This window comes from Penaeus monodon, chromosome 12 (assembly GCF_015228065.2).
Source record: "Penaeus monodon isolate SGIC_2016 chromosome 12, NSTDA_Pmon_1, whole genome shotgun sequence".
Lineage (NCBI taxonomy): Eukaryota > Metazoa > Arthropoda > Malacostraca > Decapoda > Penaeidae > Penaeus > Penaeus monodon.
In genome coordinates this window covers 14357401-14369900 of record NC_051397.1, presented here as the reverse complement: position 1 = coordinate 14369900, position 12500 = coordinate 14357401, and the positions used below count along the sequence as shown (strand labels likewise).

Genomic DNA, 12500 nt, shown 5'->3' with positions numbered 1-12500 from the left:
TCCCACCAATTGCCTAATAGACTTACGAGTCACAGGATAAAATTGGAACGGTTGAAATGCTAAAATTGCAACGGTCGAAATGCAAGACCCCAGTGGCCTTTGGGTCATGAAAAGGCTAGATCGATATTATTTATCTATAATTCGATTTTTTTTTGCTGTCTGTATCGTAATGCCTTTATGTTCTAACTCTGTAGGATCCATGGCACGCACATCATATACAGTTATACAGCAGGTTGATAATAGATGAATCGATAGATAGATATAGATACATAGATAGATAGATATAGATACATAGATAGATATAGATACATAGATAGATAGATAGATAGATAGATAGATAGATAAAGCGAGAGCGAGAGAGAGAGAGAGAGAGAGAGAGAGAGAGAGAGAGAGAGAGAGAGAGAGAGAGAGAGAGAGAGAGAGAGAGAGAGAAGTAGAAAGCGAAAGAGAGGAGTATTACTCATAAGAACACGTGTGCACAGATGTTTTTAACCGAAATAACAGGTGTTTCTCCAAGTTGCCCAGGTGTTGATAATTTATTACCGAGAAACTGTGCACATGTGTCAAACCGGAACACTTGTCGTATATAAAAAAAAGATAATAATAATTTAAAGCGATATTGGGTGTATATATGTGTATGTGGCATGTATACGTATATGTATATCTGCTCCTACTTTTTTATGTGTGTATCAAACACCCCCAACGTAACGCAAACAATGGAGGAATTTCGCCCTTGTACACTCTGTACCGAAGGCTCATATCCGGCCGCAATAAGTGAAGGTCAGAGCTCCGCAGACAGCACAATTATAGGCAACACACCTGCGGGAGCCCCAGTGACTGACTAAGCCAACGGGGCTAAAAACAATTGTTAGTCCTCCAACAGGAACTGAAGAACACCTGTATCGCTACACCTGCGCAAGAGGGGAAAAGGAGGGGTAGAAGGGGGAGGGGAAACGGAGGGGCAGGGATAAGGATAAATATATAGATAAAACGGAGATTAGAGAGAGAAGTTGTGTCCTTATATGTACGAGTTGTACACAGGTGAATAGTGTATTTAGATGTATCTGTTCATACACATACATGCACATGTTCATACCCAGACATACATACGTTCATACACAGATATATGTGTACACACGTTCATACACAGACATACATACATTCATTCATATATATTACATACGCTCATTCACAGACATACATATTCATACATACATTCATTCACATATTCATACATACTGCAAACATGCATACCAGTACATACACACACACACACACACATGTACATTTACACAAAACATTTACACACAAGGCATTTAAAGGCAAACAGTCACAAAATTATTACCCCCCCCCCCAAGGCATTTACAGACAAATGGCACTTTTTACTTAATTCGTTTTCTTACTAAAACCGGAACAACGTTTAAATGTAATGATTGAAACATACATTCACATTCTGTCTCTTATTCTTTCTTTCTTTCATTCTTTTATCGGTTATTATCAGTTGTGTAATGAAGTGTAATTTAAAGGGAAGAAAGCGAGAAGGAGAGAGAATGAGAAGAGAAGAGGAACCTCGGTATAATGGATTACCTTAGATAATAAAGGTTATCTTTTCTCTCTCTCTCTCTCTCTCCCTCTCTCTCTCTCTCTCTCTCTCTCTCTCTCTCTCTCTCTCTCTCTCTCTCTCTCTCTCCTCTCTCTCTCCCTCCCTCCCTCCCTCCCCCCTCCCTCCCTCCCTCCCTTCTTCAGTCTTCAGAGATATGTTTGGAAAATTATATATATTTCTCTTGGGCTTGATTTCTAAATCTGTTTCCTGTGATATCTCATTATGATATCAATATTTTTGAAAGACACAATTGACTTTACATTTTTTTATGGATATATTTCTGAATCTTCCTGCACATTTTATAATAATAATTTATATTCTCTTCTACAGACGTTTTATCTCATTTTATTTATAAAAATCAGTTCCAAAATGTGTTTTTTTCTTGTTTACAAAAAGCACGTATCTCCTCCGAGAATCACGTATCTCCTTCGAGAATCACGTATCCTCCAAGAATCACGTATCTCCTCCAAGAATCACGTATCTCCTGCAAGAATCACGTATCTCCTCCAAGAATCACGTATCTCCTCCAAGAATCACGTATCTCCAGAATCACGTTCTCACCCTTTCTCCTTTCCTCCCCAGACATGGATCCGGTGGCGGGCTGTTCGCAAGGAGACTAGACTTCAGCAGCTTCAACGCTTTGCCGAGACACAAGATCAACTCTTATCACATCAAGGTAGGGAGCAAACTATCCGTATATGGTGTTGCTTTTGAAACAAGACAAAAACTAGAAGTTGTTGTTTTATTTGTTCTCTCCTGTTTGGTCACAGTAGGTTTTGTCATAAGGTTATTATTGCTTGATGCTAATGTTCATTATGACTGATGATTTATTATGATTCATGGATCTATTGTCGTAGTGCGGATTCCGGTTTGTTTGTAGTTTTTTTTTTTTTCTTTAAATAAATGTTCAATTATAATTTTTTCCTTTTTTTTCTGGAAAAGGAATATATAGTGTTTGTCGATCCAATTTTTTCCCCTTGGTTTTTATCGCAAACATGCAATTTTGACCCTCATTTATACCGGCGTTTTGAGCGTTTTTTTCCGAATTCGTCTTTACCCCACGCGGAGAGAAGAAGAAACCGAGATTAATTTTGTCGTAGGTGTTTCGACCCCACAAGAAGAGAGAGACAGACTGGCGCTTTAGGATCAAGTGCACTTAATCGAAAGTCTATAATGTATATAGATTCTATATTTATATATATAAAAGAGAGATAGTAAATATCTTGAAGACTTTGTGTTTACCAGGAAGAGAACACCGGGTTGTGTGCATCCCCAGCAATCAAGAGATATTAATTATCATAAAAAAAATCTTTCGTCGATCTTATTTAAATAAATAACTTCATAAACTTTCCCGACTGTTTATAAACGCTCACTCAAAGACCCAGTGGGAGAGTGTGTTTTATATATATATATATATCATATAAACTCAATAAAACGTGTCTTCTATGCCAGGCATGTCGTGTTTCATATGATATTGTCACTAACTCGAAATCACAAACACAATAAAGAGTAACTCTCTCTCTTTAATAGCAACAAACAGAAAGGGCTCAGACACGAAAATAGCGGACTTCAGATAGACAAAAAAGGTATATTTTTGATCGTGTGCAGAAGCTAAAGAATATATATTTATATATATAAATTCGCTAGCTTTTAGAAAGTCCATAAGGCTACATAAATATACATATATGTATATGTACTTTTGTGAGACGAATGACCCTTTTAAGGCAGTTGTTTCAAGTGACTGTAATAGGAAACTCTCTCGTGTTTAAAGTGAATTTGTATTATATATAAGAAGGGAGAACGGGTTAATTCTACCCTTTAACAAAACTGTTAGTAAAGACATTTTTTCCTCAACAAGGATTTTATATACACTGTATATATATTTGGGGAAGTGCATATGTTTCTAGACATCTGACATTTGATGAATATATATTTTATATATATATAAAAGTGATCATCCCCACAAAAATGAAGAAATGTACTAGCACTAGATTTGCAGTGACGTCAAGAACTATTAAAGATGTACCCAGAGTTTGGTTTAGAGAAAGCTCTTTAAGGCGATAAAATAGTCGATTTATCTCTCTGCGCTTTTTTGTCCAAAATGTGTCATGTATTAACTTTGTGTTTGGGAGGAAATAAAGTTAGGCTGAAGTGAAAGACGTTGCGTCTCTCACAAGCCCAATTCAGATATTCTTTTTATATACATTATGTATGTATTTAAAACAAGTTTGTGACCCTTGGCTGGTATATATTTTTCTTCTTAAAGAAATGGTTTGTTGAACTGATAAATAAAATGTATTCATTTATTCAAATGTTCTTAATTGTTTTGATATTTTTCCTGCATAAAGATTTAAACTTGATATTCTCCAAAGGGGGAAATTTTGTTTGAAAAAACTGGTGTGTTGAACGTGTTAAATCCATTACTCAGCTGTGTATGTGAGCATGTTGTGGGTATGGGTATGTAATATATATTATATATATATATATATATATATATATATTATATTATATATATATATATATTATTTATATATTATATATTTATATGTATATATTGTATATTATATATATATATATATATATACTATATATATATATATATATTATATATATATATATATATATACATTTTTTATAGCTATATAATTTATTTATATATTTATGTGTATATGTGATGTATGAATATGTGTATATTTATATATATATTGATTTATGTGTGTGTGTGTGGTGTGTGTGTGTGTGTGTGTGTGGTGGTGGTGGTGCGCGTAGTGTATGTATGTATATATTTATATATATATATATATATATATATATATATAATAATATATATATATAATATATATGTATATATGTTGTATGTTGATGATGCATGTATGTATGTTGTATATATATATAATATATATTATATGATATATATTATTATGTACATGCATAATACATACATAAATAATATAAATATACAATACACATACATAAATACAACACACACACACACAACATAACAACACACATACACACACACAACACACAACACACACATACAATAAATAACATACACATCACATACACATACACACACACACACACACACACACACACACACACACACACACACACACACACACACACACACACACACACACACACAATATGTACAAGCACATATGTACACGCACACGTATGTACACATGTATAATACACACATCTGACAGAAAGGTGAATGTAAAAGGGACAAATATTTATTCGTGTTTGTTATTGAATTTCTGGAAAACTTGTTGACAACATTTCTTTCTCTATCTCGTCCATTTACTCCGCTCTGGTAGTTTTGCCATTCACCGCTATTTCATTATTTTCCATTTTTTGTCAAATAAACTAGGCTGTAACATTGTGTAGAACAGAGAGGAACACAGTGAGTATATATGTCGTGTGCATAAAGGCCTGAATTGTATGTACCGTTAGCCACGGTGAGCTGTATTTTAACCTGTCCCTAAGGACGATTTTCCCTTTGTTTTCCAATGGGCAAAGAACCCTAACGTCAGCTGGCCATAGGGTTGATAATGGGCCACGTGCGGTAGGCAAAGGCCCCAAAAGACGCTTTATATGTGCAATTACCAGTAGGGGGCCTAGGGAATACAGGTATAAGATATCTACTTTACGATTTTTAGGGAAAGTCTCTTTTTTTATTTTATTTACGTCTGCTCAGCCTTTATTAGATAGATTTCAAACGAGAATGGAAAAAAATATAACGAGAATATGGGAGGACTGCGTATCTCTTTAGAAACTATGGAGAGGGATGTATAGAAAACGACTGCGCTCCATTTTCTTTTTTCTCTTTTTTTTGTTGTTGTTGTTGAAAGGGGGGACTTAACGAAAGTAAAATGTATTTACATGGTGGTCTATTTCTCTCTCTCTCTCTCTCTCTCTCTCTCTCTCTCTCTCTCTCTCTCTCTCTCTCTTCTCTTTCCACTCTCCTTCTTCCTCTCCTTTCTCTTCCTCTCTCTCTCCCTCTCTCTCTCTCCCTCTCTCTCTCCCTCTCCCTCTCCCTCTCCCTCTCCCTTTCGAAACCTCCACCTCTCCCTCACAAGCTCCCTCTCCCCCTTCCCCCCCCCGCCCATTGCATCTCACCCTCGCCCCTCCCTTCTTTCTTTCTCTCCCTCGCTCCTCCTTTCTCGTCCTCTCTTTCTTTTCTTTTTCTTTCTGCCATATCGATCGCAAGGTTTCATAACTCCCCCTTTCGCTGTCGTAAAACTCTAGTCCGTGAAGGGAAGAGACCAGAACGCCCCTATAAAATAGACAATGGAGTGTTTAATAAAAATCGCAATTCCTGGCGACATAAAGACACACTTATTATATTCTTTTTATCTTTTATTTGTTCTTCCTCTGCTTCTCCTTCTCCTTCTTCGTCTTGTTTCTTCTTCTTCTTCTTGTTATTTTTTTTCCTTCCTTCTACCTGTTCTCTTTCTTTTTTTCTTTGCCTTTTCCTCTGTTTCTTGTTAATTTGCCTATTTACTCATTGAATATGATGTAATAAAGAGAAAGAGAAAAAAAATAACTGATGATAAGAAAACAAACGAAAGAAAGAAAAAACGAAGCAAAGAAACACGAAATCGAAAATAAATACAAATAAAGTAACAAGTCATAGGATAGAAGAGGAAGAGGAAGCGGGGGAGGGGGAGGGGGGGGAGGGGGAGGGGGAGGGGGAGAAGGACAAGTGGGGGGGGGTATGTATATGCACTGAACAAGGTAATTGAGATTCCAGGAATTCCAGACACATTGGACGGTCTTCGGAGAGCAAAGCAATATAGTCATTATCAACGTCATTTTCACTATGCATTTACATTTTTTTTTTTTTTTTTTTAAGTGTTAGTTTCCCCGTATTTTTTCCGAACCTGCTCTGTTTTCTCTTTTGAAGATTTCCCCCCCTCTTTTCTCTCTCCTATTTTCCTGTTTTTTCTTTCTTTTTTTATCATTTTAGGTTCGTTCTTCGTTCGTCTTCTGTTTGTAAATTTCCTAAGATTTGTAACAGAATATAAACTGGAAAAATAAAACTTTGATAAACAGTAATTACGTAAAGGAAGGGTATAAATTAAGGGGTTAAGGGAGGATGAATCCGTAATTAAGGGTGAAGGGAATGCTTTCGTTGTGGCAAAGGGAGCGTAAAGGTAAAGGGAACGTGAATATACCTTGTCAAGAGCGATTGTTTCCATTTGGCTATTAGCCGACTTTGTTTATTGATTTTTTTTTTTATCATTTTTTAATTATTCTATTTGTGTCCTGTTTCTCCTTTCATCTTTATCCTTCTTATTCTGTCTCTTTTTCTTCTTCGTCATGTCTCTCGTCTTCCTCTTCCTCCACCTTACCTTCCGCCTCTCTCTCTCCACCTCCCCTACCCCCACCCCCACCCCCACATGCACCTCTCCAACCCCCACCCCACCCCACCCCTACCCCCCCTTCACTCCCACTCCTTCACCCCCCCTCCTTTCCCCCACCCCCTCACCTTCACCTTCCCCCCTCCCCCTCCCCCCAAACCATAACAAGCGCCACTCACACCCCACCGAACACGGCGAAACGTTAATTGCGAGTCGACAATTAGTTTAACCGGCGCTGCAAAGATAATGAGAATGACGATATAATCACCATAGCCTTAGGAAGCTCCCCATTTCTACCCCCTCCCCCCTCCCCCCCTCTTTCCATTGCCTTGCTTCCTTTCTCTTCCTTTGCCCTCTCTTCCTCGCCGTTGCCCTCTTTTCACGCTCTTCTTCCCCTCCTCCTCTCTCCTCGTTCGTTCTGCTTCTCTCGTCTCTTCCTTTTCTTCCCCTTCTCCTGTACATTGTTCTTGCTTTACTCTTCTTCCTTTTTTTAACTGTTTCTTCCCCTCTATTCTTTTTTTTCCCTTCCTGCTTCTCCTATCTTCCTTCTGCCCTTCTATTCCCTTCCTTTTTGCCTTCCTTCCCTCCTCCCTTTCCCTCCATCCCTTCCTCAGTTCTTTCCTTCCTTCCTTCCTTCCTTCCTCCCTCCCTCCCTCCCTCCCTCCCTCCCCTCCCTTCCTTCCTTCCTTCCTTCCCTCCTACCTTCTTCCTTTTCGCCCTTCTCCTTTCTCCTCCCATCTATCACCCTCTATCCCTATCCCTATCCCCCTATTCCTTAGTCCTCCCTTTTTCCTTTTCTCTTCCCCCTCCCCCCCCTCCATCGCCATCCTACCCCCCCTCCGCCTCCCATTCTCACCGTGGCTTTACCTTGTATTAGTATGCAAATCACCCTTTGTAGATTAATCTCGAGAGTTGATTATGAATATTATGTTTAAATATGAAATAGAAAGAAAAAAAAATAAGAAAATGGATTTTGGATTCGTCTTTCTTATTAGAATGATGATGAAAAATATTATTTTTAAGGAAGCGGAGTGTTTTTTTTTAAAGAAGATTTTCGAGGAAATATTTTTTTCGAGAGGATGGGAGGGAAACTGTCAATAGAAAATACCAATTTTCTCTTCTATAAAACTGAAAAAAAAATTACTAACCAAAAAAAGTATTCATAACTAAAAAGAAAAAGAAAAAGAAAAGTGTACTCAAATTGAAATCTTAAAATTCGACTTAATTTTTGTTTGATCTTAAAAGATGTTTTCATAAGTTACTTCTTTTGTCTTTTGTGCAGATTAGACGAAAAAAAAAGTTACGAACCGTGGAATTAAGGAATTTTGTCGACAGCAATGACTATTTACGAAGCATATTTCCCCTCTTTCTCTCTTTTATATTATTCTTATTGTCGTAGTAGTTTTCACATTAATATCAAACAGATGTTGCCTCTATTGGATTATGGATGATTACTAAGAAATTAAATTACCCTATCATGGATTACCTTCTTTCGCTCTTGCAACCAACGGACTTTCAAAGCCTTAAGCCGAAAAGTTTATTTCGTTTTTTCTCTTCTTTTCCCTTTACCTCCTCATCCAAATAAATGGAGAGAACCTTTTTTTTTTTAGTATAAGTACCCCCTTAAACCCAACCCTATCGATGTGTTCCCGTTCTCACACACTGCCGTTTGTCATAGCCATTTTAGGGAACATTGTCGGCAATCACGTAGTTCCAGCCGAAGGGAAATTCCCCGATACTCCGTTTTCTGTTGATGCTGAGAAAGGGATGAAGGACGATAGAAATGTAAAGAAAACGTAAAGAGGCGAGGAAATTAAGATTGTTAAAAAGGTAAAAAGAGAGATAAAGATGTAATAGGATGAAGGGAAAAAAAAAAGATAGAATGCAAATGATAAAAAAATCAGCCAAGAAACATTAGCAAAACACATATAAACATAGAATCAAACAAAATAAAACTACACACACACCCGTTTCCCTTTTCAGAGAGATAGTAGAGAACGCTCACTAAAGAACAAGACTTGAAGAACACGATACTAAAGAATAGGCTTCATCTATAATACCGAGGGTCCGCTGCATCAATCGTTGAACAGAATGCTAATGAATTGAACTTGCAATTTGCAATTTTCTCGCGTGCATATTTTTGCGTGTTGAATATTGTGGAACTGGTTTTGTCGGTTAATAAATTGTCCTTTTGTGTTTCTCGAATTATATTATCATTACGTATAATGTTATTTCTGTTATCTTTTTGTGAAATTAGATGAAGATAAAAGATAGTTATGGCTTTTATTATTATGGAAATTTAGAAAGAGTTCAAAGGATATAAACAACGAAATAATATAAAAATTATTAGAAAAAAACTAAGAGAAAAGAGAAAATGGAAGAAAGAAAAGCGAGATAAATAACAGAAACACAACAACCGAAGAAAGAACGAGAAAGAAGGGATAAAAATAAGGGCAGAAAAGGGAATAAGAGAGGGGAGGAGAACGCCGAAGAGGGAGGAGGGGAGGTGAGGGGAAGAGGAGAGAGAGAGGGGAAGAGATTCCCCTTTAGATTTATGATATAGCACCCGCACTTTCACAAGGACGAAATCTAAGGGAGGGGAAGGAAAGAGGGGAAAGGGGTGGGGGTAGAGAAATAGGAGGGGAGGGGAGGGTGGTAGGGGGGGGCATAGAAAAGGGAGAGGGAGAGGAGGAAGGAGGGGGGGGTAGGGAGGAAGGGGATAGGGTGGGGGTCGATAGACATATGGGAAATGAGAAGGGGAAAGGGAGGGGGGCGGGGAGGGCGGTTGGGGGTGAGAGTTATGGGGTTGGGTGGAGGGTAGGGGGTGTGATGGGGGGGTGAGGGGGTGTCCCAGGGTTGAGAGTCAGTTGGTTAGTGAGTCATCGTATTTTGGAGAGTTGGCTTGTGCTAAAAGGATATTCTGAGGTTGTCTTTGCATTTTTTTTTTTTTTTTTTGCATCGTTTTTCTTTTTTTCTTTTTTGTCGCGGCGTCAAAGTCGTTTGTTCACAATTTCATTGGAAGAGATAAGAAAGTGAAATAAAAAAGGGGGGGAGGAGGAAGGGGGGGGGCGTAGATACGGGAAATAGTAATAAAAAAAACAAAAATGTAGATACTGAAATCGGTAAAATCGAACCTTAATCAATGCAAGCCTCTCACTCTCTCACTCTCCCTCTTTCTCTCCCTCTTTCTCTCCCTCTTTCTCTCTCTCTTTCTCTTTCTCTCCCTCTTTCTCTTTCTCTCTCTCTTTCTCTTTCTCTTTCTCTCCCTCTTTCTCTTTCTCTTTCTCTTTCTTTCTTTCTCTTTCTAATCCATCTCCCTCTCCCCCCCCCCCCCCCGCCACTGAGGCACCGGCCGCTCGTTCGGTAACAATAAAAACGAAGAAATCGTAATTTGAACCGAAACCTCGCGGTGTCTTCGTATCGAGGGGGAGGGGGGGAGGGGAAAGGGGAAGGGGGTTTGAAAGGGGAAAAGGGGGAGGGAGAGGAGGAGGGAAAGGGGGGAGGGGAGGTTGAAGGGCCTATGTCTGTTCCTAATGTGGATCCTTCTCTTTCCGTTGACCTTTTATGTATCGGTGACTCACGGAGAGAGAGAGAGAGAGAGAGAGAGAGAGAGAGAGAGAGAGAGAGAGAGAGAGAGAGAGAGAGAGAGGAAGAAATGGTGGTAGGTGAAGGGTAGGGAGGGAGGGGGGGGAGAGGGGATTTGCAATGGAAAATCAATGTTACGGGATGATGCAGTGATCGTTTTGTGTGTGTGTGTGTGTGTGTGTGTGTGTGTGTGTGTGTGTGTGTGTGTGTGTGTGTGTGTGTGTGTGCGCGCGTGTGCGTGTGCGTGTGCGTGTGCGTGTGCGTGTGTGTGTGCGATCGTAGACCTTAGTGAAATGGGGAATTATTGATATTCGGTCGCATCGTTTCCTTAATGTAGAAGCCGCTTTACATAAATAGATTACCGGAGTAATTCCAGGCGGGCTGTGTAAGATGGCGCCACTCACCGTAGGCTTCGCGGAAAACTTATTGCACAAGATTTCCCTCCCTCGTTCTATAGGCCTACTCGTAAGGTAGGCCAGGGAGAAACCTAAATGGCTCCAGCCCTGCCATTGCTCTAGGAAAATTCTAGAATAACGAGGGGCTGGGAGGAAGAGGAGGAAGAAATAAAAAAAGGATTTCATTCGGGGCGCGCGGACGGAGGCCAAAAGGGAGAAAGAAAACGGGAGCGGCAGAAGAAAATGGGTTACGGGGAGTTGGAAAACGGGAAGACCGAGTGGGATTTTTTTTTTTTTTAGGGACGACAAATGTAAATTCAGTTAGGAAAATGATAAAACATATCGATCTATAATATGAAAGATATATGCCAAAAGAGAATAAGTAAAAAAAAAGAAAAAAAAAAGGGACAGAAAGCTAATCACAGGAAGTACAAGTGTGTGTGAATAGAGGGAGAGAGAGAGAGAGAGAGAGAGAGAGAGAGAGAGAGAGAGAGAGAGAGAGAGAGAGAGAGAGAGAGAGAGAGAGAGAGAGAGCGAGAGAGCGTATCTGTTATTTACGAAGGGGAAAAATCTCTCTCGGGAGGGAAAGATAGAAATGGCAGGGGGTAGCGGGGAAAATCAAGACATGCGTAGAGAAGGGAGAGAGGGAAGAGGGTAAAGAGGGAGAGAGGGAAGAGGGTAAAGAGGGAGAGGGAGGGAGGAAAAGTAGAGGAGAGTAAAAGAACTGGGAAGGGAGGGATGGGAGGTTAGACAGGGAAATTCGGAAGGAAGAAGGGAAGGAGAGGGAGAGAAAGAAGAGAAAGAAGAGAAGAGAAGTGAACAGAAGAGAAGAGAAGAGAGGAGAGGAAATATGGAGAAAGGCAGGATAGATCGCGAAAGGCCGTGATGAGGCCCAAGTCATTTGTACGACATCCGAAAGGCGTAAATTTTTATGATCCGTGTTAAATGTTCGGGTGGGAGGGATATGCGTGGGGTGGGGAGGGCCTGGGGTAGGGGAGGGTGGTATGTGTGTATGGCTGTGTGTGTGAGGAGGAGAAAAAGAGAGGTTCTCTCTCTCTCTCTCTCTCTCTCTCTCCTCTCTCTCTCTCTCTCTCTCTCTTTTCTCTTTCTCTTTCTCTTTCTCTTTCCCTCTCCCTCTCCCTCTCCCTCTCCCTCTCCCTCTCCCTCTCCCTCTCCCTCTCCCTCTCCCACTCCTACTCCCTCTCCCACTCCCACTCCCACTCCCACTCCCTCCCCCTCTCCCTTTCCATCTTTCTCTGCCTTTCCCTTCTTCCTTCCTTCCTTCCTCCCATCTTCCTTCCCGATTATACTCCGCCCGCTTCCATAAACCCTTTATAGTCAAGGGGATAGTGTCACGCTATATAGTTTGGGATAGATAATTGTACCATATTATGAGTTGCCGCTGATGGCAGTCTTCTTGTTTTCGTTAGGGCCACTTCAGGAGCAGCTCAGAGCCTCTTTACCTTCTCTTTATTAGTTTTAAGCTTGTTTGATATTATTATCTTTGTTTTATGTTGTTGTTTTTTTACGATATTTCTTCCTGGGTCT

The 12500-nt window shown here is 39.7% G+C and overlaps 1 protein-coding gene across 1 annotated transcript in view; it reads left to right on the top strand.

Moving 5' to 3' along the window:
- Positions 1–12500, top strand: part of LOC119579322 (headcase protein-like) — a 110970-nt gene that overhangs the window by 45326 nt on the left and 53144 nt on the right. The window contains 1 exon segment of the mRNA XM_037927085.1: positions 2186–2279. Within this exon segment, the coding sequence (XP_037783013.1) occupies positions 2186–2279 (94 nt within the window).